The sequence below is a fragment of the Salmo salar genome, chromosome ssa18, assembly GCF_905237065.1.
Source record: "Salmo salar chromosome ssa18, Ssal_v3.1, whole genome shotgun sequence".
NCBI classification, from domain to species: Eukaryota; Metazoa; Chordata; class Actinopteri; order Salmoniformes; family Salmonidae; genus Salmo; species Salmo salar.
This window is the reverse complement of record NC_059459.1, coordinates 18,315,434-18,342,547: the sequence shown is the minus strand read 5'-3', so window position 1 is coordinate 18,342,547 and position 27,114 is coordinate 18,315,434. Positions and strand designations below refer to the sequence as shown.

The window sequence follows — 27,114 nt, the reverse complement described above, 5'->3', positions numbered from 1 at the left end:
TCTCTCTCTCTCATCCGCTCTCTCTCTGCTGTTCTTCTCTTGCGCTAATATGTTTTGTGCCATTATGTATATATCGGCGCATATGTTTCGTTTGTTTATGTTTTATTTTGCTCGGTTGATTTTATTTTATGGTATTTTGCGTTTCGCTTTTCTCTGCTTTCTCTGCTCTCTCATGCTCCCCTCTCTCTCTCTCATGCTTCGCTCTCTCTCTCTCTCTCTCTCTGCTCGCTCTCTCTCTCTCCCTCTCTCTCATGCTCGCTCTCTCTCTCTCCCTCTCTCTCTCTCTCTCTCCTCTCTCTCATGCTCCCTTCTCTCTCTCTCTCTCATGCTCGCTCTCTCTCTCTCTCTCATGCTCGCTCTCTCTCTCTCTCTCTCATGCTCGCTCTCTCTCTCTCTCTCATGCTCCGCTCGCTCTCTCTCTCTCTCATGCTCGCGCTCGCTCTCTCTCTCTCTCATGCTCCGCTCTCTCTCTCTCTCTCTCATGCTCGCTCGCTCTCTCTCTCTCTCATGCTCGCTCTCTCTCTCTCTCTCATGCTCGCTCGCTCTCTCTCTCTCTCATGCTCGCTCGCTCTCTCTCTCTCATGCTCGCTCGCTCTCTCTCTCTCTCTCTCATGCTCGCTCTCTCTCTCTCTCTCATGCTCGCTCTCTCTCTCTCTCTCTCATGCTCGCTCTCTCTCTCTCTCTCATGCTCGCTCGCTCTCGCTCTCTCTCTCTCTCTCTCATGCTCGCTCTCTCTCTCTCTCTCTCATGCTCGCTCTCTCTCTCTCTCTCATGCTCTCTCTCTCATCCTCGCTCTCTCTCTTGCTGCTCATGCTGCGCGTATGTGTCGTGCTTTGCTTTTGCGCCATTGTGGCCGGCTTGGTGCCGCGGCTTATGGTGGCCGGGCTTCGCATATGGTGCGGCGCTCTATGGTCGAACGCATTATGTCGGCTTTTGCTGTTCGCTTCTCATGCTGGCTCGTTCTCATGTCGCTGCTCGCTCTCTCATGCTCTCATGCTCCCTCGCTCTCTCTCTCTCTCTCGCGCGCTCTGTCTCGCGCTCTCTGTCTCGCGCTCTCTGTCTCGCGCTCTCTGTCTCGCGCTCTCTGTCTCGCGCTCTCTGTCTCGCGCTCTCTGTCTCGCGCTCTCTGTCTCGCGCTCTCTGTCTCTCGCTCTCTTGTGCGCTCTGTCTCGCTCTCACACTCTGTCGCTCTGGCGCTCTCGCCTTGTCTCGCTCTCTCTCGCGCTCGCTCTGTCTCTCTTCCTCGCTCTCTCTCTCCTCCTCTCAACTGAGAAATAAAAATACCACACACACTCACTCTCTCTCTAAATGGTTGCACACACTAATCTTCCACACTCCCACACACTGAATCCGGTTATACAACACTCCAGCAAGGTTATAGAAGGAGGTAGTGGATGGAAGGATAGGGAGGGAGGGGAGGGAAGGATGGGGATGAAGGATAGAGAGAGGAGGGAGGGGCTTTTAGAATAATTGTACCTCTCAAAGCAGCAGGAGCTCAAGGTAAAGGAGGATGGAGGGAGGAGGTGTGTACATCCTGTCTTACAGATGGGACTTAGAAACAACCTCATGCTGCTTTAAATATGAATTCATATGCAGTCATATCGCTACACACTGCATGGCATTTCACACCATCACACGAAGCGCTGTGTATATACAGTTGAAGTCGGAAGTTTAAATACACTTAGGTTGGAGTCATTAAAACTTGTTTTTCAACCACTCCACAAATGTCTTGTTAACAAACTATAGTTTTGTCAAGATTGTTAGGACATCTACTTTGTGCATGACACAAGTAATTTTCTCAACAATTGTTTACAGACAGATGATTTCACTTATAATTCACTGTATCACAATTCCAGTGGGTCAGAGGTTTACATGCACTGAGTTGACTGTGCCTTTAAACAGCTTGGAAAATTCCAGAAAATGACGTCATGGCTTTAGAAGCTTCTGATAGGCTAATTGACATCATTTGAGTCAATTGGAGGTGCACCTGTGAATGTATTTCAAGGCCTACCTTCAAACTCAGTGCCTCTTTGCTTGACATCATGGTAAAATCTAAAGAAATCAGCCAAGACCTCAGGAAAAATAATTGTAGGGAGCAATTTCCAAACGCCTGAAGGTACCACATTCATCTGTACAAACAATAGTACGCAATTATAAACACCATGGGACCACGCAGCTGTCATACCGCTCAGGAAGGAGACGCATTCTGTCTCCTAGAGATGAATGTACTTTGGGGCGAAAAGTGCAAATCAATCCCAGAACAACAGCAAAGGACCTTGTGAAGATGCTGGAGGAAACAGGTACAAAAGTATCTATATCCACAGTAAAACGAGTCCTATATTGACATAACCTGAAAGGCCGCTCAGCAAGGAAGAAGCCACTGCTCCAAAACCGGCATAAAAAAGCCAGACTACGGTTTGCAACTACACATGGGGACGAAGATTGTACTTTTTTGGAGAAATGTCCTCAAGTTTGATGAAACAAAAATAGAACTGTTTGGCCATAATGACCATCGTTATGTTTGGAGGGAAAAGGGGGATGCTTGCAAGCCGAAGAACACCATCCCAACCGTGAAGCACTGGGGTGGCAGCATCATGTTGTGGGGGTGCTTTGCTGCAGGAGGGACTGGTGCACTTCAGAAAATAGATGGCATCGAGAGGAAAGAAAATTATGTGGATATATTGAAGGAACATCTCAAGACATCAATAAGGAAGTTAAAAGATTGGTCACAAATGGGTCTTCCAAATGGACAATGGCCCCAAGCATACTTCCAAGGTTGTGGCAAAATGGCTTAAGGACAACAAAGTCAAGGTATTGGAGTGGCCATCACAAAGCCCTGACCTCAATCCTATAGAAATTTGTGGGCAGAACTGAAAAAGCGTGTGCGAGCATGGAGGCCTACAAACCTGACTCACTTACACCAGCTCTGTCAGGAGGAATGGGCCAAAATTCCCCCAACCTATTGTGAGAAGCTTGTGGAAGGCTACCCGAAATGTTTGACCCAAGTTAAACAATTTAAAGGCAATGCTACCAAATACTAATTGAGTGTATGTAAACTTTTGACCCACTGGGAATGTGATTAAAAAAATAAAAGCTGAAATATACCATTCTCTCTACTATTATTCTGACATTTCACATTCTTAAAATAAAGTGGCGATCCTAACTGACCTAAGACATGGAATTTCTACTAGGATTAAATGTCAGGAATTGTGAAAATAAGTTTAAATGTATTTGGCTAAGGTGTATGTAAACTTCCGAATTTTCACTGTATGTATGAATCTGTCAACCAATCAACAAATCAATCACACACCAATGACCATTTACATGTTTAAGGCTACCTCTGTTCCATAGCGAACCCTAAAGGTACATTACATCAATAGTAACATAGACACTTCACAATGTAAGTGCCATCATCTCCCATTTGAATATAGCCTACATATTTGTTGATGAAAGTGTTTTCAGACAGGTGATGTACGGGTAGATCCTATGCATTGCACCATATCCCATGTATCCTGCAGCTGTACATTTTGCCTACATAAAACCCTGGGGAATAGAGGCCTAGTCCCCTCAGCCGTCCCGAGCCAGCCCGACTAGCCTAACTCAGCATCTACTGGGAGATACTGTATCTCGGTCTTTTAGATGATCCAGAGATAGGGGAGAGAGAGAGAGGGGAGATGTGGTATAATTAAGCAATAAGGCACCTGTGGTTTGTGGTATATGGCCGATATACCACAGCTAATGGCTGTTCTTGGACATGACGCGGCACGGAGTGCCTGGATACAGCCCTTAGACGTGGTATATTTGCCATATACCACAAACCCCCGAGGTGCCTTATTGCTATTATAAACTGGTTACCAATGTCATTAGTGCAGTAAAACTGTTTTGTCATGCCTGATCTGATCTGGTCTGATATACCACGGCTGTCAGCCATTCAGGGCTCGAATCACCCAGTTTCTGATGGCTGTTAGGAGATGGTGAGATATGGGTGCAGTGACGTCCCTGGCTTTGCTGTTCTCATGAGTTGCACGGTCTAGGGTTTAGATGCTTTTCCATTAGGTAGCACTAGCAGATAGGTACTAGATAATGTTTTGATGTGGTGAGCAACTAGATAAGACCGTATAAACCCAGCTGTATAGACTGGGTAATGGATAACATCTGGATGCTGTTTGGGAACTTATTTGCATCCTCCTGCATCTGGCAGCCTACCGAGGAGGATGACCATTAAGACTCTCCCTTCGCTATTAAAGCCTGGGTAAGCTGTGGCGTTCTCGCCGCGCACGCGCACCCATTCAACCCACGCACACACGTCTCACTCTTTCTTTTCTAGCTCTCTCATCTTTCTCCCCTTCCTTTTCTCGCTCCGTCTGTACTCTTTTCCTCCCTCCTTTCTCTATCTCTGTGTCACCCTCCCCCCTCTCTGTATGTCCACCGCCTGTGGGCTGTAATTAAGCTTTAGCAATGATTCTGTCCTAGCAGCATCTGCTGGCCTCTCTGTGTCTTCTCTCATTGGCTGAACTCTGGCTGAGTGCAAAGCCAGTGTGACACCTGCAGTGTGTGTGTGTGTGTGTGATACATATGTGTGAATGTGAGGGAGGAAGGAGGGGTGTTGAGGAGGTGGATTTTATTGGGAGGGAGAGAGAGACCAAATGTACACACTGCACTGCAGTAGCATGTTGAGGTAGGAGCATATACTGCAGTATTGTGATATTCCACACACAGGTGTGTTGCCTTGGGCATAGACAGCCTCTGGGGTAGTGGGTGGTAGCATGTAGTCCCTCTGTCTCTCCTTTCCACGCAATCTATCACTCACAAGCTGTTCTGTTCTTTATCAGTTGCTGTTTCTCTCCCTCTCTTCCCCCTCCCCCCCTCTCTTACTCTCTCTGTTTCTCTCCCCCTCACCAAACAGCAAGGCGGCTCCCCCCTCTCTTACTCTCTGTTTCTCTCCCCCTCACCAAACAGCAAGGCGTCTCCCCCCCTCTCTTACTCTCTCTGTTTCTCTCCCCCTCACCAAACAGCAAGGCGTCTCCCCCTCTCTTACTCTCTCTGTTTCTCTCCCCCTCACCAAACAGCAAGGCGGCTCCCCCCCTCTCTTACTCTCTCTGTTTCTCTCCCCCTCACCAAACAGCAAGGCGGCTCCCCCCCTCTCTTACTCTCTCTGTTTCTCTCCCCCTCACCAAACAGCAAGGCGTCTCCCCCCTCTCTTACTCTCTCTGTTTCTCTCCCCTCACCAAACAGCAAGGCGTCTCCCCCCTCTCTTACTCTCTCTGTTTCTCTCCCCCTCACCAAACAGCAAGGCGGCTCCCCCCCTCTCTTACTCTCTCTGTTTCTCTCCCCTCACCAAACAGCAAGGCGTCTCCCCCCCTCTCTTACTCTCTCTGTTTCTCTCCCCCTCACCAAACAGCAAGGCGTCTCCCCCTCTCTTACTCTCTCTGTTTCTCTCCCCCTCACCAAACAGCAAGGCGTCTCCCCCCTCTCTTACTCTCTCTGTTTCTCTCCCCCTCACCAAACAGCAAGGCGGCTCCCCCCTCTCTTACTCTCTCTGTTTCTCTCCCCCTCACCAAACAGCAAGGCGTCTCCCCCCCTCTCTTACTCTCTCTGTTTCTCTCCCCCTCACCAAACAGCAAGGCGGCTCCCCCCTCTCTTACTCTCTCTGTTTCTCTCCCCCTCACCAAACAGCAAGGCGTCTCCCCCCTCTCTTACTCTCTCTGTTTCTCTCCCCCTCACCAAACAGCAAGGCGTCTCCCCCCTCTCTTACTCTCTCTGTTTCTCTCCCCCTCACCAAACAGCAAGGCGTCTCCCCCCCTCTCTTACTCTCTCTGTTTCTCTCCCCCTCACCAAACAGCAAGGCGTCTCCCCCCCTCGCTTACTCGCTCTGTTTCTCTCCCCCTCACCAAACAGCAAGGCGGCTCCCCCCTCTCTTACTCTCTCTGTTTCTCTCCCCTCACCAAACAGCAAGGCGTCTCCCCCCCTCTCTTACTCTCTCTGTTTCTCTCCCCCTCACCAAACAGCAAGGCGTCTCCCCCCTCTCTTACTCTCTCTGTTTCTCTCCCCCTCACCAAACAGCAAGGCGTCTCCCCCCTCTCTTACTCTCTCTGTTTCTCTCCCCCTCACCAAACAGCAAGGCGGCTCCCCCCTCTCTTACTCTCTCTGTTTCTCTCCCCCTCACCAAACAGCAAGGCCTCTCCCCCCCTCTCTTACTCTCTCTGTTTCTCTCCCCCTCACCAAACAGCAAGGCGTCTCCCCCCTCTCTTACTCTCTCTGTTTCTCTCCCCCTCACCAAACAGCAAGGCGTCTCCCCCCTCTCTTACTCTCTCTGTTTCTCTCCCCCTCACCAAACAGCAAGGCGGCTCCCCCCCTCTCTTACTCTCTCTGTTTCTCTCCCCCTCACCAAACAGCAAGGCGGCTCCCTCCCATCAGAGCGGAAGCTTATGTTTTCTTTTCAGGCCATGAATAAAATATCAAAGGAGAACAAGTGATGTTCCCTGCATCGGAAGTTGCGGCGTGGTCTTTGTTGTGTGTGTGTGTGTGTGTGTGTGTGTGTGTGACAGCTACTGTAACAGGGGTACTTTATCAGGGAGAGAGGGGCACAGCACATCTGGACGGGGATTGGCTCTGGGAGGGAGATGAGATTCAACACACACACAGAGAGAGAGACGGATGTCACACACACGGTACACCATGTGCCATCTCTGGTCGATGGGAGTGAGTTGAGCAAATGATGTGAAGGGCACTCTAAGGAGCCGTATCCTCTGATGAACAGCCAAACCCCTCGCATGCGTACACACACACACACACACACACACACACACACACACACACACACACACACAAGGCAGCCCAAACGAGTAGCATCCTGTGACTAACAACTGCCAGAGGCGGCCCTCTTCTCGTGGGGGGTGGGTAGCAGGCCGTGGATCGATAGCGTAGCCACTGGGAGGCTAATCAATATCGGATTGACACTGCTGTAGTCGGAAGATGAGCTGAGACTGTTTCCCACAACCCCCCAGTCCCCCACTGTGTGTGGACCATATCTTGAATGCTCACAACCAGGTCCCACCCTGGAAAAATAGTTACACACTGGAAATTCAGCTTCGTTTTTTATTTTGTATGTGTGAGTGGTCCAACCACAGTCAGCTCGTTGACCTCGTTTGGTCTTTGACTGTTCACTGACTCAAACTGCGTTTGCTCTGTTCCCCGCGAAGCCAATAGATTAGCATTTCTAAAGCCTTTTGTGTAAAAACGACTAATTAAAACTTTATCGCTCGCAGACAGACAGGGAGCGAAAGACCACGTATCTGCCCTTTGTGCTCGCGCTGAAGTTAGTATTAGCGAGAGGGAGATAGCATCGCTCTCTCACACACACAGCATTGCAATACATGCAAACACAGACACACACACACACACACACACACACAGCGTCGCGATAAAGACATACACACACACACCAAAGAGTCTCCAAGTCGGTGTTATATTAACGTTTCCGTGACCCCCCCTCTGGGTCGAGCTGGGATTGGGTGTAAAAAGCCATAAATCCAATTACTTTATGCAAAGTGGCCGAGTGTGTTTTATAATAATAAGAAAACAGGAAAACAGGTCTGCGTTCACTAGCAGTGCTCTGAACCTATCACGTAGCCTAGTGGTTAGAGCATTGTCCCAGTAACCAAAAGGTTGCTAGTTCGAATCAACCAAGTCCACAAGGTGGGAAAAAAACATCTGTCAATCTGCCCAAGAGCAAGGCACTTAACCCTAATTGCTCGCCGTCAATAATGGCTGATCCGTGACCATACTCTCCGAGGGTCTGTCTCGGGTGAGTTGGGATATACAAAAACACATTTTCAATTCACACCTCACACTTGACGTAGGAATAGCCAGAACACAGAGGGGGAGAGAGGTAGCTTTAGTGTGAGATCACTGTTTCTGAGTAGTCCTCTCATCAGCTGTGTGTGTGTGTGTGTGTGTGTGTGTGTGTGTGTGCGCGGTCACGCATCAACTCCCAAGCCCTGACCTTTTCCCAACAATCTAGTAGACTCCAGAGGGCATGAACATGGTGTGTGTGTGTGAAAATGGTGTGTGTGTGTGAACATGGTGTGTGTGTGAAAATGGTGTGCGCGCGCACGCGTTCTGCAGGTCTGCGGCTCAAACGAAGGGACTTTTCCCTGACTGTCAGATGAATTTAGCTCCGGAAGAAACACTCCTGTGTGGCAGGCAGCTTAGGATCTTCCCTATGTGACAAAACCTCTTAGAGAAGGTGTGTTTGTGTGTGTGTGTGTGTGTGTGTGTGTGTGTGTGTGTGTGTGTGTGTGTGTGTGTGTGTGTGTGTGTGTGTGTGTTGAGCATCAGACTGTCAGAGGCTGTTAAAGTCCGTCAGGCCGCAGCGGTTCTGCACCACTCACCACAGTAACACTCCGTCACTCCCAAACTCTACTACACACAGACACACACACACTTGCATCAAACAACCAACATGCCCAGAGAGATGTTGCAGAAGCCCTGGGCTTGATGAATCATGGTTGTGTTGTGGTTCAGGTGTGTTCCAGAATAGGTTTCCAGTCAGGCCATGGTTTGGAAATCTATTTTGTGTGTTTGAACTTCATAATGTGTATGGTGGAGCTGTGCGGACTACTTTTTGATGATGAAGGAGTATACCTGATGTTGCAGCTTCACTGTCAGCGCTCTCCTATTTCCTAATGCCCTTTTGTTGCCATTTAGTTTTACTAAAGAGCATTTTTAAAGTCTCTTTTTTCGTCTCTCTTTCTCACTCCATCTCTCCATTCCGGGGCTGTCTTGACACACATCCCCAGACAGTGGCAGCGTTATCATTTCCTTTTGTAGTGTTAATAAGGCAGCTGTCTGGCTGGCTGGTGACATCCTTGTGTGACAGGCAGCTAGCGGGGCCAGACTATTTGTTTTTCCTCCTGCTGGACCTTTTCTTCCCAAGATGAGTCTCACAGTGTCAGGGAACTGTTGTACACTGCTTCTTCTCCGCGGTGACGGTAGTGTGTCGCGTTTGGTCGTCTCGGTGGGTTTGTTTAGGCGCTCTAGTGCGTGGAGGTTTGCGGTTCCTGGCTGGTCTGTAGTATCTTGATTTCTGCTGGTATGTTTTTGGTTGGGTTCGTTTGTGCTGATCTTTGCTAAAACAGCATTTCAGTCTCTTGTCTGCTTTGTGTGGACTGTGGACGTTTGCTGCTTTTGACTGTACTCCTACTTGGTATGCAGTTATTTGCTGCTCTTCTGTAGGTGTGAAGGTGATGATAGTAGACGTGGAGGAGAGTGTTTGGCTGTTGATTACAATGCTCACTTTGTTTGCCTGGTGTTGCTGGAGTTGAATCGTTCCCTGGTCTCACCTCAGATTAGGAATCCGCTGTCAACAACAACTAGGCCTAGTCCCGAGGGCCGAATTGCCAATCACGAACTAGAGCCAGTCCTTACATCCAATCACAATCTGGAGACAGCCCTGAGATCCAATCACCAACTAGAATCGGCAGTGAAGGCCAATTGCAATCGATCAGTCCCGATTCCTAGAGATGTAAACCGTTTTATTTGAGATGGCATTTGCCAATGTGTATCTGTGTTTCAGAATGACTACCGTTGACCTTTCTCTAGCTCAAAGGTCCAATGCAGCTGTTTTTTTTATCTCAATAGCAAATCATTTCTGGGTAACAATTAAGTATCTTATTGTGTGTTTCTTTTTCACAATTTTAATTGAAAACAAAAATAGCTTCTTAACAAAGAGCAATTTCTCAAGCAAGAATTTAGCTAGGACTGTCTGGGAGTGGTCTGAGTTGGGAGGGTATAAAACTGAAAACTAGCTGTTATTGGCAGAGAGGTTTGGAACTCCCTTTCTAATTGGTCTATTAACTCATTTACCGCCTGGTGATGTCACCAGGCAGGCCAAAACTTTGTCCCACCAAAACAGGCTGACATTTCAGTCGTTTTAAACACATTGCACTAAAAGGACATTATCATTAACTGCACAGTATTAATCCAACCTCAGTGTGAAAATATAAAACACAGAAAAATCGACTTTTTGACTACACTGGGCCTTCAACTTTGTGACCATAACTGTGTGCCTGATGGACACTGAATATTAATGGTGCACAGTAATTCAGCTCAACCATTTTGCAACAATATAACTTTCCAACCGTATGGAATCCTGTTGTAAATCTGTATTGTAGGGCTCTGTTCTACCTCTGACTATGTGCTGACTCTCTCTGCTCTCTCTCTTCCTCTTCCTTCCGGTCTCCACAGAAGAAGGTGGAGCTTCAGACAGACCCCAGAGCCAATCCCAGGAGGACCCCTGAGCCGGCCATCGACCTGCTCGGCCTGGGTAAGGCATGACCAGCAGATCCCAGATCCTAGAAATGGATACTCTAAATGCCCCCACTTTATCAAGCTCTCTCTCTCTCTCTCTCTCTCTCTCTCTCTCTCTCTTGCTCTCTGTGTGTGTCTAGTGGGGGGAGTATGACAGAGTGAAAGAGGCACGTGTAGAAGGGTGAGAAGTGTCAGGTTAATTAAACTGACGTGGCCAGGGAGGTGGGCTGGAGGTTTGGGTCTGTCTAAAAGGACCCAATATTAAACCATGTGTCTTCCTGATGGAGGCAGTACGTTTCCATGGCTCGCTCGGCTCTCGCTCCCAGAGTGGCCATCCCATAATAGATGGTCAGTTGAAGCCGGAACAAAGGGAGGGTACTTTCAAGTGGAGAAGAGAGAGAAGAGCCCGTGGCACTCTAATTTCATTGCCCTCTCCCTCTCTGTTCAAAATCCCCACCATGCACTGCTTCTTTCTCTTCTCTCTCAATTATTTCCCCTGTTCTCTCTCAAGGGGCTAAATTTTGTTCACACTTAAAGGGCTAAATTATGGATGTTCTAACATAGTGTTATATAAAGACTACCATCATGCTGTCTTACCTCTCTCTCTCGATTTCTCTCTCTGTCTCTATTGCGCTCTCTAATTTCTCTCTCTCTTCTTTCTTCTCTCTCTTTTTTTTCTCTCTATATTGCTCTCTGGTCAAACGCCCCATTATAACCGTCTCATTCTCTCTGTCTGAGTGGTACATTGTCTACTAATGGTCTCACCTCTTGAGGAGGGGGGGACACAGTTTCTCCTCTCGTCACATTCTCATTCTTTCCCCGTCTCTCTCGTTCTCTCTCTCCCCAATGTCCCATGGTGCTTTCCTTCCTGTCGTGGAGAGCAGCTGGATTGTAGATGGGCAATGTCTCTGTGATCACGATCAGTCAACATCCCTATGTCTGTCTCTGTCGTCTGTCTCTGTCTTGGTCTGTCTATTGACCTTATATCACATTTTGAAAATCAGATGAATGATTCTAAAAATAGCCCTTGAAAACAATTGGCAGTTTGTGATCCACGAATTGAAATTTAATTCCATTTCAACTTCGGAAGTGAAATCCCTGTGAACGAAAATCCATATCCACCTGAAAGTAATGGGCCGTTTCTTAGTTGACTGATTTGAAATATCATTGCGTTATGTTCATATACCTGTGTGGAGAGGGCTGACTGGGCTTTTTCATTGTATTATGGTTCTGAACCCCAAGTAAATAATATCCCAAAACATCCTACATCTGAGGAGGGAAGGGGAATAGGCAGCGCATCATAAATAACCAGGAGTCATATATACACACACACACACACACACACACACACACACACACACACACGGATATATTACCACTCTATACTGCCTACAGGTCAATGTTAACTCTCTCTCTCTCTCAGATGCAGGTGGAGCTGCAACCAGTTCTTCTGCTGCACCAGTCAGTGATGAGGACATCTTTGGTCCAATGGTGTCCAACCCTCTGCCCTCCTCCAACAACACTCAGGTACCACCTCCCACCACAACCCTCAGGTACCACCTCCCACCACAACCCCCAGGTACCACCTCCCACCACAACCCCCAGGTACCACCTCCCACCACAACCCCCAGGTACCACCTCCCACCACAACCCTCAGGTACCACCTCCCACCACAACCCCCAGGTACCACCTCCCACCACAACCCCCAGGTACCACCTCCCACCACAACCCTCAGGTACCACCTCCCACCACAACCCCTCAGGTACCACCTCCCACCACAACCCCCAGGTACCACCTCCCACCACAACCCTCAGGTACCACCTCCCACCACAACCCCCAGGTACCACCTCCCACCACAACCCCCAGGTACCACCTCCCACCACAACCCCCAGGTACCACCTCCCACCACAACCGTCAGGTACCACCTCCCACCCCAACCCACCACAACCCCCAGGTACCACCTCCCACCACAACCCTCAGGTACCACAACCCTCAGGTACCACCTCCCACCACAACCCCCAGGTACCACCTCCCACCACAACCCTCAGGTACCACCTCCCACCACAACCCTCAGGTACCACCTCCCACCCCAACCCCCAGGTACCACCTCCCACCACAACCCCCAGGTACCACCTCCCACCCCAACCCCCAGGTACCACCTCCCACCACAACCGTCAGGTACCACCTCCCACCCCAACCCACCACAACCCCTAGGTACCACCTCCCACCACAACCGTCAGGTACCACCTCCCACCCCAACCCCCAGGTACCACCTCCCACCACAACCCCAGGTACCACCTCCCACCACAACCCCCAGGTACCACCTCCCACCACAACCCCCAGGTACCACCTCCCACCACAACCCTCAGGTACCACCTCCCACCACAACCCCCAGGTACCACCTCCCACCCCAACCCCCAGGTACCACCTCCCACCCCAACCCCCAGGTACCACCTCCCACCCCAACCCCAGGTACCACCTCCCACCCCAACCCTCAGGTACCACCTCCCACCACAACCCCTCAGGTACCACCTCCCACCCCAACCCTCAGGTACCACCTCCCACCACAACCCCCAGGTACCACCTCCCACCACAACCCCTCAGGTACCACCTCCCACCCCAACCCCCAGGTACCACCTCCCACCACAACCCCCAGGTACCACCTCCCACCACAACTCTCACGTCTTCTTCTGGACCACCTCCCAGTGTTGTCAGCCTATGCCCTCTCCACTGTGGATACAATTGAAGTCAGTGAAGACGGACTGGAGCACTGGGTTTTGTGTTCCTCAGCAGTAAGAACACACTCATACATACACATTGACCTCTACTCATGTGCGCGCACACACACACACACACACACACACACACAACAGACAAACATTTAATGTGCAGTCTAGTCCCCACATTCCATATCCCCTGAGAGATGGAGAGAGGTCAGAGTGTATTGAGTTAATTTCACAGTGTCCCTGTCCCCAGCTCCCCAGTCACAACTGACACTGTTGATTAGTTAAGGCCTGTCAGATGAAAGGACACGGCTCCAATAATGTATCTGTGAATATTACCACTGGAGAGGGAAGAGGATGAGAGGGGACAGGATTGGGATGCAGAAGAGGGAGATTGGGACATAGTGCAGGAGGAGAGCGAGAGAGAGAGAGAGAGACTGAGGAAGAGAGAGGGTAGTCTGAACATGGTACAGAGACTGAGGAAGAGAGAGGGTAGTCTGAACATGGTACAGAGACTGAGGAAGAGAGAGGGTAGTCTGAACATGGTACAGAGACTGAGGAAGAGAGAGGGTAGTCTGAACATGGTACAGAGACTGAGGAAGAGAGAGGAGCCACACATAGTATTTTCTCCTCTCAGCTGTCTCCCAGTCTGAGAACAGCAGTGGAGAATGAGAGATGGAGTGGTGGTTAAATAAAGTGAGAGATGGAGTTGTGGTTAAATAAAGAGAGAGATGGAGTGGTGGTTAAATAAAGAGAGAGATGGAGTGGTGGTTAAAGAAAGAGAGAGATGGAGTGGTGGTGGTTAAATAAAGAGAGAGATGGAGTGGTGGTGGTTAAATAAAGAGAGAGATGGAGTGGTGGTGGTTAAATAAAGAGAGAGATGGAGTGGCGGTGGTTAAATAAAGAGAGAGGTGGAGTGGTGGTGGTTAAATAAAGAGAGAGATGGAGTGGTGGTGGTTAAATAAAGAGAGAGATGGAGTGGTGGTGGTTAAATAAAGAGAGAGATGGAGTGGTGGTGGTTAAATAAAGAGAGAGATGGAGTGGTGGTGGTTAAATAAAGAGAGAGATGGAGTGGTGGTGGTTAAATAAAGAGAGAGATGGAGTGGCGGTGGTTAAATAAAGAGAGAGATGGAGTGGCGGTGGTTAAATAAAGAGAGAGATGGAGTGGTGGTGGTTAAATAAAGAGAGAGATGGAGTGGTGGTGGTTAAATAAAGAGAGAGATGGAGTGGTGGTGGTTAAATAAAGAGAGAGATGGAGTGGTGGTGGTTAAATAAAGAGAGAGATGGAGTTGTGGTGGTGGTTAAATAAAGAGAGAGATGGAGTTGTGGTTTTAAATAAAGAGAGAGATGGAGTTGTGGTTAAATAAATAAAGAGAGAGATGGAGCGGTGGTGGTTAAATAAATAAAGAGAGAGATGGAGCGGTGGTGGTTAAATAAATAAAGAGAGAGATGGAGTGGTGGTGGTTAAATAAATAAAGAGAGAGATGGAGTGGTGGTGGTTAAATAAATAAAGAGAGAGATGGAGTGGTGGTGGTTAAATAAAGAGAGAGATGGAGTGGTGGTTAAATAAAGAGGTGTGTTTGATAGGTGCCACAGTCATTCCCCCACCCCTCCCTTCATCCCACTTCCATACTCCCTTGGCTCTCCACTGCCGAGACACACACACACACACACACACACACACACACACACACACAGATCTCCCCTTTCTTGTTTCACGGCTCACAGCATACACCGGCTGCACGCCGACACAGCACAGTCCTGACTCTGAGCATGGACACAGCACAGTCCTGACTCTGAGCATGGACACAGCACAGTCCTGACTCTGAGCATGGACACAGCACAGTCCGGACTCTGAGCATGGACACAGCACAGTCCGGACTCTGAGCATGGACACAGCACAGTCCGGACTCTGAGCATGGACACAGCACAGTCCGGACTCTGAGCATGGACACAGCACAGTCCGGACTCTGAGCATGGACACAGCACAGTCCGGACTCTGAGCATGGACACAGCACAGTCCGGACTCTGAGCATGGACACAGCACAGTCCGGACTCTGAGCATGGACACAGCACAGTCCGGACTCTGAGCATGAAGAGCAATTATGGGTGGTTGGTTCCAGCATCTCCAACTACTGCTGTTACCAACCCCAGCCTGCCTTCTCTCTCTCAGCCCCTCCCCTCCCTCCATCTGCTCTCCACCCCTCTCCTCCTTCCCTCCATTCCTCCATCCTCCCTCCTTGCTTCCTCTTTCCTTCCCCGCTCCCCTTCCTTTCCCATCCCTGTCTCTCCCTCCCTGCCTGTATTCTGTTCATGTAGGACACACACAACACATCTGCACTGCTTGCACATGGAAGGAATCCAGACACACAATGAAAGAATCCACATGAATCCACACTTTCCTACTGGTTGCCTATGGTTGGTTTGTGCTACTGGTTTGAGCTGTGGTTCACACACCCACCATCACACAGCCATACATTAGACAGCCTTGATCTGCTTTCCCTCCACTATCAACCAGGATTCTGGCGTGCTCTTCTATCTCCAGTATGTCAATTCAGAAAATGTGATTACAGATCTCCATGACCTGGGATTTGTGTTATCCCCAGCTTTTCCTCCAACGACCCTTTTTCCTTCTGAATATTCTGGAAAAACAGTCGGAGAGAAGGTGTTCTCCCACCTGTCGGTTATTAGTCTTTCAATCTGTCCCCCCCCCCCTCTCTCTCTTCCCTGGCCAGTCTGTGTTCAGTAAAATAACCCCCCTCTCTCTCTCTTCCCTGGCCAGGTCTGTGTTCAGTAAAATAACCCCCCCCTCTCTCTCTTCCCTGGCCAGTCTGTGTTCAGTAAAATAACCCCCCCTCTCTCTCTCTCTCTCTCTCTCTCTCTCTCTCTTCCTTGGCCAGGTCTGTGTTCAGTAAAATAATCCCCCTCTCTCTCTCTTCCCTGGCCAGGTCTGTGTTCAGTAAAATAACCCCCCTCTCTCTCTTCCCTGGCCAGGTCTGTGTTCAGTAAAATAACCCCCTCTCTCTCTCTTCCCTGGCCAGGTCTGTGTTCAGTAAAATAACCCCCCTCTCTCTCTCTCCCTGGCCAGGTCTGTGTTCAGTAAAATAATCCCCCTCTCTCTCTCTTCCCTGGCCAGGTCTGTGTTCAGTAAAATAACCCCCCCTCTCTCTCTTCCCTGGCCAGGTCTGTGTTCAGTAAAATAACCCCCCTCTCTCTCTCTTCCCTGGCCAGGTCTGTGTTCAGTAAAATAACCCCCCTCTCTCTCTCTTCCCTGGCCAGGTCTGTGTTCAGTAAAATAACCCCCCTCTCTCTCTTCCCTGGCCAGGTCTGTGTTCAGTAAAATAACCCCCCTCTCTCTCTCTTCCCTGGCCAGGTCTGTGTTCAGTAAAATAAGCCCCCTCTCTCTCTCTTCCCTGGCCAGGTCTGTGTTCAGTAAAATAACCCCCCTCTCTCTCTTCCCTGGCCAGGTCTGTGTTCAGTAAAATAACCCCCCTCTCTCTCTTCCCTGGCCAGGTCTGTGTTCAGTAAAATAACCCCCCTCTCTCTCTCTTCCCTGGCCAGGTCTGTGTTCAGTAAAATAACCCCCCTCTCTCTCTTCCCTGGTCAGGTCTGTGTTCAGTAAAATAAGCCCTTCCATACACATACAGACGTATTACGTGCACACACATACACACAAAACCTTCTGCTCAGTAGGATTGTCGGCTGCAGATGGTGTATCAGAGGGGGGTAGTGTGTGGTGTGTGTGTGTGTGTGTTCTGCCAGATTCGGGCAGGCTGGAACACACGCTGCTAAGTATTTGTGGGTCTGAATGTAGAAGTATATGAATACTGACACGGTGGGAAAAGGCTGTTGAATGGAAATGCCACTTCTAATTCACAGCTTTGTGGAGAATCAACAGAGGGAAATATAACACGGATACTGGTGTTAGAGTGGGAGTCTAGCCATACACAGATCTGTGTGTTGTGTGTGCCTGACTGTGTCCGCTGTGAGGACATGTACAGTCCCTGCTGATTTTCTTCCACTACCATCTCTTTATTCCCTCCACATTGACCAGACACACAGACACACACCCCTCCCTCCCTCTCCTACTCTTATATCACTCTGATCCAGAAGGCAGTCAGACTGAAACACACATCTAACGTTAGGAAAACGGTTCTTTTTGGGCCACATGCAAATGCCTGGGTATTTATAGCACACTGATACATATTGCAACGCTCCAGAGCCGCCTGCTTGTCACCTTCATCTGTCTCGGCCCTAGTATAGTGAAAATTGACCGTGTGTGTGTGTGCGCGCGCAGACAGTAAAAGGTCATGCTCATTAATAGTACACATTTGTGTGTTTAATCACCTCTGTCTGTCTGTGTCGGACTCGTCTGTTTGTACGAGGCCATGTGTACAGGTGTGTAAGTATGAGTCACTGCTTTTCTACTTCGTTCCCCCCTCTTTTCTCCTGCTCCCTCGTTCCCCAGTCAGAGAGACTGCAGAGAGACGGGGAGAGCAGCGCCGCCTGCTAAGCAGCCGAATGCCACAACACACAGAGCCCTTCCTGTGGCGCGTGTGTACATGAGCGTAAAAGCTCCGTTATCGCGCAACTTCCCTCCTGTCTCGCCTTATTCAGGAACTGACTCTCTCCCTCTCCGTCACTCCTCTCATTTCCCCCGACCTCTCCCCTTTCCCTCTCTTCCTCATTGCAGCCTCTCTCTATCTTAGCCCTCCCTACACACATACACGTTTTCATATTTTACGCCACCTTTTCTCCATCCCCAGCCATTAGACTTAACGGGTGTCTGTGTGGGTAGGGATGTTTTGCGTATTTAAGCCCGGACACTCGTGGAGATTGGCCTATATGGATAGGGCCAAATGGAAACTTTTCTAACAGAAGAACTATATGCATGACCATGGTAGCAATTGAAGGAGAACACTTTGGAGATGATGGGTTAATTATCAGGCCAAAGGTGAGGACACCACAGTTCACCTGACACAAGACCGAATCCAAACATCACACTGTTGATTTGATGTGCGTTTTACATGTACTGTACTTTTCACAGCATTTTAACATTTTTCTTCAATAATGAAATCTGAAAATACTCTGGATACATTCAGTAACATCATACAAATGTTGATTGACATTTTGGAGCAGGTGCCAGATAAGAAAAGCGATTAGCAGGGTTTGAGTGAGAGAACTAACTGGTCTCTCCAAGTGGTCACACACCTTTCAATGTACCTTCTTACTCTAGGAAAGGACCTTAACTAAAAGGTGCTTTTTTTATTTTTTTTTATTTTTTTAGCTCTCCTAGCTTTTCCGTTGAGGAACTGAAGCAAGCACACTTGTATTATTTAGTTTGGAACACAGCCCTGCACCCTCACCTTCACACAATGACTGTTGTTTTTTTACGCAAATCGTTATCTATCGCAATCTGGGTCAGGTGGGGATCATTTGAAAGCGTATTCTATTGCCAAGATGGCTAGCTAAGTTCTAAAATACGATCTTACAGTGTCAGGCTTTCCAAAGGCACTGGCGACAAACAGATTTGTCATTTTGGTGCGCGTAGAATTGAGTCATGAGTGCATTCATGTACTTGTTCCGCGGCAAATTTTCTTCACAATACGACAAACAGGCTCATTGTGTTCAGGACAACCCAGGACGTAACGCATGTCATCCTGGTAACTGGATCAAATATTAGCGATCGTAAACGTTGATACTGTAAATTACATGAGTTTGCAAATATGGAAACGTGAAGTGCACATTTGGACTCATGGGTGTGTGGATTGCTTGTATGATATCAAAGCGGTATTTATTATAGTCCTCAACGTCTCATCTTTCAGAACACATCCACTCGATTTACAGCATTTCCCTCACTCAGAAAACAAATGGGTGATGGCATTGGGGGTAACTTCTTGTCACGTGCGGTGCTCAAGTTGATAAATGCTGTCAGTCAAAACCATTACAGCGCCGTGGAGCACAGAGCCTGAGCTCTGACGTCATGTATAGCGTGTTGCTGTACCGACAACGCGTTCCAATTTTAAGCGCTTATCAATGACAAAATCTGCCGTTTTCAACATGTATATGCGACGACGGGGGCTGTGACAACGGTTGAAAGGTTTTTTATAAAGGGTGTGTGTGTCTTCTCAGCCTCGTTCTCGCTCTATTCATCTCTCTCTTCTGCACCAGTCTAATTCATATCATCCATCTCACTTAAGGTGACAGCACCTCTTCTCTTCCTTTTACTTGTGTCTCTCTCGCTCTCTCGCTTTTTTTAAGCGCTGCCTGTCAGTCGTACTACCTCTACGTTGTGAGTGTATGCATGCATGTATGCGTGTTTGTGCATTCTGCTCATGCAGGTTGGCTTCACTAAATCAATTTGGCCACAGATCTATCTCACAAACACACACACACATTCTCTCTGTTCCTATGTGATGTTCTGTCCCTCCAGGCGGTCTCCAGTGCAGCCCCAGGCGCCCCAGCAGTAGCGGCGTCCGCGGGGGGATCAGGGGGTGCTGCTGGCCCCCAGGCTAATCTGGACCTCTTCAGTGAGAAGAACAGTAGCAGCACCAAGACGGAGGAGGGGGCCAAGAAACCCCTCTCCAAGGACTCCATCCTCTCTCTCTACAGCAACACCACGGTCAGCCCACAGCCTGCTGCCCCAGGTAATGCTACGTACATACATACAGTTGAAGTAGGAAGTTTACATACACTTAGGTTGGAGTCATTAAAACTTGTTTTTCCACCACTCCACAAATTTCTTGTTAACAAACTATAGTTTTGGCAAGTTGTCAGGACATCTACTTTGTGCATGACACAAGTCATTTTTCCATTAATTATTTACAGACAGATTATTTCACTTATAATTTACTTTATCACAATTCCAGTGGGTCAGAAGTTTACATACACTAAGTTGACTGTGCCTTTTAAACAGCTTGGAAAATTCCAGAAAATGATGTCATGGCTTTCGAAGCTTCTGATAGGCTAAGTGACATAATTTGAGTCAATTGGATGTGTACCTGTGGATGTATTTCATGGCCTACCTTCAAACTCAGTGCCTCTTTGCTTGACATGGGAAAATCAAAAGAAATCAGCCAAGACCTCAGGAAAAATAATTGTAGACCTCCACAAGTCTGGTTCATCCTTGGGAGCAATTTCCAAATGCCTGAAGGTACCATGTTCATCTGTACAAACAATAGTACGCAAGTATAAACACCATGGGACCACGCAGCTATCATACAGCTCAGGAAGGAGACACGTTCTGTCTCCTAGAGATGAATGTACTTTGGGGCGAAAAGTGCAAATCAATCTCAGAACAACAGCAAAGGACCTTGTGAACATTCTGGAGGAACCAGGTACAAAAGTATCTATATCCACAGTAAAACGAGTCCTATATATCAACATAAACTGAAAGGCCACTCAGTAAGGAAGAAGACACTGCTCCAAAACCGCCATAAAAGTCAGACTACGGTTGCAACTGCACATGGGGACAAAGATCGTACTATTTGGAGAAATGTTCTCTGGTCTGATGAAACAAAAATAGAATTGTTTGGCCATAATGACCATCGTTATGTTTGGAGGAAATAGGGGGAGGCTTGCAAGCCAAAGAACACCATCCCAACTGTGAAGCACGGGGATGGCAGCATCATATTGTGGGGGTGCTTTGCTGCAGGAGGGACTGGTGCACTTCACAAATGGCATCATGATGGAGGAAAATTATGTGGATATATTGACGCAACATCTCAAGACATCAGTCAGGAAGTTAAAGCTTGGTTACAAATGGGTCTTCCAAATGGACAATGACCCCAAGCATACTTCCAAAGTTGTGGCAAAATGGCTTAAGGACAACAAAGTCAAGGTATTGGAGTGGCCATCACAAAGCCCTGACCTCAATCCTATAGAAAATGTGTAGGCAGAACTGAAAAGGCGTGTGTGAGCAAGGAGGCCTACAAACCTGACTCAGTTACACCAGCTCTGTCAGGAGGAATCGGCCAAAATTCACCAAACCTATTATGGGAAGCTTGTGGAAGGTTACCCAAAACGTTTGACTCAAGTTAAACAATTAAAAGGCAATGCTACCAAATACTAATTGAGTGAATGTAAACTTCTGACCCACTGGGAATGTGATGAAAGAAATAAAAGCTGAAATAAATCATTTTCTCTACTATTATTCTCACATTTCACATTCTTAAAATAAAGTGGTGATCCTTAAACAGGGAATTTTTACTTGGATTAAGTGTCAGAAATTGTAAAAAACTGAGTTTAAATGTATTTGGCTAAGGTGTATATAAACTTCCGACTTCAGCTGTAGCTGAGTGAACCTATTCTTTATGTAGCGTTGCTGCAGGAGAAATCTAGTGGAGGTAACCTTGAGAATGTATTTCCTCTGCTGATATTAAGTGTCGACCCAAATGCTCTCTCTCTCTCTCTCTCTCTCTCTCTCTCTCTCTCTCTCTCTCTCTCTCTCTCTCTCTCTCTCTCTCTCTCTCTCTCTCTCTCTCTCTCTCTCTCTCTCTCTCTGTCTCTCTGTCTCTCTGTCTCTCTGTGTGTGTGTGTCCTCTCCTCCAGCTGCTGCTATGTATATGGGCCAGCCTCCGATGCAGCAGTTCCCCAGCCAGCCCTCCGGACAGCCTAACTTCCAGACTTACCCAGGAGTGGGCGGAGCTATGCCACCCACAACCATGACGGGCGGTGTTATGCCCCAGGGAGGAGGAGCCATGATGGGGCAGAACTCTGGCATGATGGTCGGTATGGCGATGCCCAACGGCAGTTACATGGGTATGCAGCAAGGCATGATGGGGCCTCCGGGCGGAGCTATGCCAGCGGGGGCGGGGACTCCCCAGATGTACGCCGCCATGCAGCAACAACAGCAGGGCCAGTGGAATGTGAACCAGGTAATACACACACACAGTGGGGGATCATGGGTGAAATTCTCTACTCATTCCCCCCTCTGTGTGTGTCTCTGTAGCCTGACTCGACCTCTGTGTGTGTGTGAGCATTGTCATTTTCCTGACGACTGCAGGAGGTTAATGAGAGATCATAAATCACTGTGCTCCCACTGACAACACATCAAACACACACACGCTCTGCCTCGGTGCAGTACATGATATGGTCGTGTGTGTACTGTAATGGGTTCAGGGCGTGCTGTTGGGCTTTTAACCTATGGGTGGGGGTTGGGAATGATGGTTGGTGGGGTGGGGTGGCTACTCAAAAGTGCTCTCGAATCATTAGGCTTGTCTGGGCTACACACACAAATACACACACATCTCAGACAAGCCGATAATTCTACTGCTGCAAGGGCATTTCTAATGGATTAGATAGCCAAGACTGGACCGTGGCAGGGGAGGCAGAGGAGAAATGGGCAAGGGGGATGGGAGGGAGATGGACTGACTGAGGGCTAAAGAGATGAGAGGAGGGTATACTCTCTCCGGTCCTTTACACATGCAGTAAGGAAATAATGTCCGCTGTGTTAAAGGGATACTTTGGGATTTTTTTCAAATCTACTTCCCCGGAGTCCAATGAGCTCGTGGATCCCATTTTTATGTCTCTGCGTGCAGTTTGAAGGAAGTTGCTAACTAGTGTTACTCGTAAACTTCCAGTCATCTGATAGCAAGCCAGTAAATACCCATTTCCAGTCATTGCGCTAATGCTAATTAGCATAGGCTCACGGAACTACCTCTAAATTACTTCATACTGGACACAGAGACATAAAAATGGTATCCACAAGTTCATCGGACTCTGGGGAAGGTAGATAAAGGGCCTCATTATCAAACTCCCGAAGCATCCCTTTAAGCTGGTGTTGCTGTCATTCTAGAATTGTCTAAATGGTTTGTCCAACCCTCTAACCGTCTCTATTTTCTCTGTCCTCCCCCACTCTTTCTCTCTTTCTTTGCCTCTCTCACACACCATGTCTCTCTATCTCTTATCTCTCTCAGATGACCCAGCAGATATCGGGCATCGCCATGAGTGGTGGTGTGGCAGCGCCACCCGGCTTTGTCCAACCAGGTGCTCCCATGGGTGGGGGGGGTGGGTCCACCCTCGGGCCAGACCCTCAGTACCCAGCTGTGGAAGTGAGGGAGGGGAGGGGGGAGAATGGAAGAGGGAGGCAGAACAACCATGTCCCCCCAAATCTCCTCCTTTACCCTCACTCACCAACTGCAAAACAGGAAACAACGCACATGGGGCAATCTATGGACTGCTCCACTGTTCTCCTCCTCCCCGTTTATCATTCCTTTAGAGACCCCTCTCTCCCTCTGTGTGCTGAGGGTCAAAGGGCAAGGGGGCGGAGTCTCGGGTGAAAACAGACTGGCAGCTTTGTGTTCATCTTTTTACTTGGGACTTTTACGTTCTTCTTCTTTAGACCTTTTTTTTCTTTTGTTAAAAAAAAAACATATTGGCAAAAGAGAAAAGCTGCTGGACCAATAATACAAGCGTCTAATAATAATAATATATCATTACCAAAACCAATAGTGAGTAAATAGATATTTAAATGGAGAGATATGGATAACATGTTGGTGATCACCCCCCCCCCATCAATATCATGTGTGTATATTATACTGTACTCCCCTCTGGGCATTCAGAGCTCCTGTAGCAAGACATTGTATGATCCAGTACTGTATGTGTGTAAGATATAGACCCCCCCCCCCAGTGGGGTTGTGTTCTGCCGTCTTACTGTGGTGTTTTGTTGTGTGCAGAACAAGAAGAAGCACAGTTCTGTCTGATTGACACTATAAAGCCAAGCTGTACTGGGCTGGCCTGGTTACGCATCCACCATAGTTGCTAGAAATGACAGTGAAAACACCATATTATCTGAGCCAGCACAGTATGGTTCGGGGTGGCCATTTAGTGTAAATCAGGCATTAGTTTGAGGCAAATAAACCTGGATGACAGTCGGTGGGGCAGGGAGCTTACATGGAATGGGAGAGGGAGGGGACCAGAATACGACGAAGAAAGAGATGACAGTGATGACATAAATCTCCAGATGATTCAGGAAGTGTGTTGACATTGGGAGCCTAATGGAGCTGTCAGGGATTGGAACAGTTGGCTTAACATCACGTGTGCTTACTTCCTGGCCTCTATGATGACATAATCTCTGTCTAATCCTGCTTTATGTCAATTTATAGATTCTATAGTGGGGAAAGAAGGTGAAGAAATACTGCAGGGGGAAATAGGTGGTGCACTAGGAGCTAACAAACAATAGATCAAACACAGACATTCCGAGTGTAGTTCTAAGTTGGAGATTCTATCCACATACAGGGTCCCTGCCATGTAATAACAAGAGAACACACTCTCTCACACACACACACACACACACACACAAGCGAATTCATACACACAGCGTGTCCTCCAGGTTTATTTCTAGTGGTGTTTACATTTTCTGGTGCCTAGTACAGAGAGAAATGTTATTTCCGTGCATTAAACAGTCAATAGCCATAAACTATTGTGACCATTTTCTGTCCAATGACTCTTTTATTGTAAAGCTGTTTATTCTTTTTCCTGCTTTTACAAGAGGGTCATTTGGAATAAAAGTTGTACTCCTGGAGTTTGCCTCTGTGGTCCAGTGTGTCACAGACCCACAGACACTCGAGGACAAGATAACCAACCGGAATGTTAGCCGTGCGTAGCGGGTTGGCCGTCCGGTCGCCGCTGACCACAGAACATCAGAAGAGATTTTCTGTTCATTTCCCGACAATTGTGCATGTCGTTAGTCGACACCCAGCAGGTGATCTACTACTCACGGCCCATGTTGTCGTTGGTATGTCGTTACAGACACACACACATATTGTTCAGTTTCATACTCACCGATCTGGTACACACACAAACTCAGCAAAAAAAGAAACGTCCTCTCACTGTCAACTGCGTTTATTTTCAGCAAACTTAACATGTATGAACATAACAAGATTCAACAACTGAGACATAAACTGAACAAGTTCCACAGACATGTGACTAACAAAATAATGTGTCCCTGAACAAAGGGGAGGTCAAATTCAAAAGAAACAGTCAGTATCTGGTGTGGCCACCAGCTGCATTAAGTACTGCAGTGCATCTCCGCCTCATGGACTGCACCAGATTTACCAGTTCTTGCTGTGAGATGTTACCCCACTCTTCCACCAAGGCACCTGCAAGTTCCCGGACATTTCTGGGGGGAATGGCCCTAGCCCTCATCCTCCGATCCAACAGGTCCCAGACGTGCTTAATGGGCTTGAGATCCGGGCTCTTCGCTGGCCATGGCAGAACACTGACATTCCTGTCTTGCAGGAAATTATGCCCAGAACGAGCAGTATGGCTGGTGGCATTGTCATGCTGGAGGGTCATGCATCAGGATGAGCCTGCAGGAAAGGTACCATATGAGGGAGGAGGATGTCTTCCCTGTAATGCACAGCGTTGAGATTGCCTGCAATGACAACAAGCTCAGTCCGATGATGCTGTGACAAACCGCCCCAGGCCACAACGGACCCTCCACCTCCAAATCGCTTCAGAGTACAGGCCTCGGTGTAACTCTCCTTCAACGATAAATGCGAATCCGACCATCACCCCTGGTGAGACAAAACCGCGACTCGTCTGTGAAGAGCACTTTTTGCCAGTCCTGTCTGGTCCAGCGACGGTGGGTTTGTGCCCATAGGCGACGTTGTTGCCGGTGATGTCTGGTGAGGACCTGCCTTACAACAGACAGACAAGCCCTCAGTCCAGCCCCTCTCAGCCTATTGCGGACAGTCTGAGCACTGATGGATGGATTGTGCGTTCCTGGTGTAACTCGGGCAGTTGTTGCCATCCTGTACCTGTCCCGCAGGTGTGATGTTCGGATGTACCGATCCTGTGCAGGCGTTGTTACATGTGGTCTGCCACTGCGAGGAAGATCAGCTGTCCATCCTGTCTCCCTGTAGCGCTGTCTTCGGTGTCTCACAGTACGAACATTGCAATTTATTTCCCTGGCCACATCTGCAGTCCTCATGCCTCCTTGCAGCATGCCTAAGACACATTCACGCAGATGAGCAGGGAACCTGGGCATCTTTCTTTTGGTGTTTTTCAGAGTCAGTAGAAAGGCCTCTTTAGTGTCCTAAGTTTTCATAACTGACCTTAATTGTCTACCGTCTGTAAGCCGTTAGTGTCTTAACGACCGTTCCACAGGTGCATGTTCATTAATTGTTTATGGTTCATTGAACAAGCATGGGAAACAGTGTTTAAACCCTTTACAATGAAGATCTGTGAAGTTATTTGGATTTTTAATAATTATCTTTGAAAGACAGGGTCCTGAAAAGGGGATTTTTTTGTTTGTTGTTGCTGTGTTTACATACACACGTACATACAGACAGTCTTGTTTAGCCTGTATACTTCATAGGAATTCACTTTTTATAAGGGACTGGTCCACATTGCAGTACAAGAGCAGAGTCCCCTGGGAAAGCAATGGTCACCCCAGTGCATTATGGTCCCCTTTGAGGTCTGGGATCTCATTGAGCCATTCACAACATTCAGGCAGCAGTTCCCATCCATGCAATTGGTCCAAAGTCCTGTCCATCATAGTGTAATCCATATCAAGGTTATGGTCAAGCAAGGTGATGTCAGTAGTGTAGTTCAAGAAATTACTGTCAGTCTGTCTGACCAATGGGCTTGCTTATTCCTCCTTGGTTATCCCACCCCTTAGACTTCGATAACCACACTGTCCTGTCGATGTCTGGGCTCGTTGCCCAGATTCACCTTCTCTGTACGAGTGTGCCACACCAACACCTGAAAGAGGGGGAGAGAGGGTTAGTGTGTGTGTTCTCTGATGAGCACACACCAGATAGATGCATAACTTCCACTATATCACTGAGCCAACCATGTGAAATGGAATGGTGCCTTTGTTAAAATATTCAAGAAAAAGCTCTTTGTGACAGAAAGGGAGGGAGTGGATCAGACCGAATAGACTGCTAGTTCTACCTTTTACTGTAGTACATGGAAAGTGCCTCACTTCTATTTCCAACCCAGTAATTTGTGTTCACACACATACACAGTGATGGATGGTTGGTGTGCAGTGCCATCCGTTCCCGCCTCCACTCAGGTGGAACATGTCCTTTCCTGCACACGGGGCTGCTAATTGGGCCGTTTTGCATATCTAACG

General features: G+C 48.2%; 2 protein-coding genes across 2 annotated transcripts in view; one reads left to right on the top strand and one right to left on the bottom strand.

The window, feature by feature from the left end:
• The window catches only part of LOC106576989 (stromal membrane-associated protein 1), a 44,250-nt gene extending 20,787 nt beyond the window's left edge, over nt 1-23,463 (top strand). Inside the window, 6 exon segments of the mRNA XM_014154607.2 lie at nt 10,249-10,327; nt 11,735-11,838; nt 19,468-19,681; nt 21,585-21,910; nt 22,952-23,035; nt 23,037-23,463. Coding sequence (XP_014010082.1) covers nt 10,249-10,327; nt 11,735-11,838; nt 19,468-19,681; nt 21,585-21,910; nt 22,952-23,035; nt 23,037-23,090 — 861 coding nt within the window. The 3' untranslated portion in view covers nt 23,091-23,463.
• A 2,590-nt stretch (nt 23,464-26,053) lies between these two features.
• LOC106576988 (galactosylgalactosylxylosylprotein 3-beta-glucuronosyltransferase 2-like) overlaps nt 26,054-27,114 on the bottom strand; it is a 47,939-nt gene continuing 46,878 nt past the window's right edge. The window contains exon 4 of the mRNA XM_014154606.2: nt 26,054-26,741. Within this exon, the coding sequence (XP_014010081.1) occupies nt 26,655-26,741 (87 nt within the window). The 3' untranslated portion in view covers nt 26,054-26,654. The remainder of the gene's footprint in view (nt 26,742-27,114) is intronic.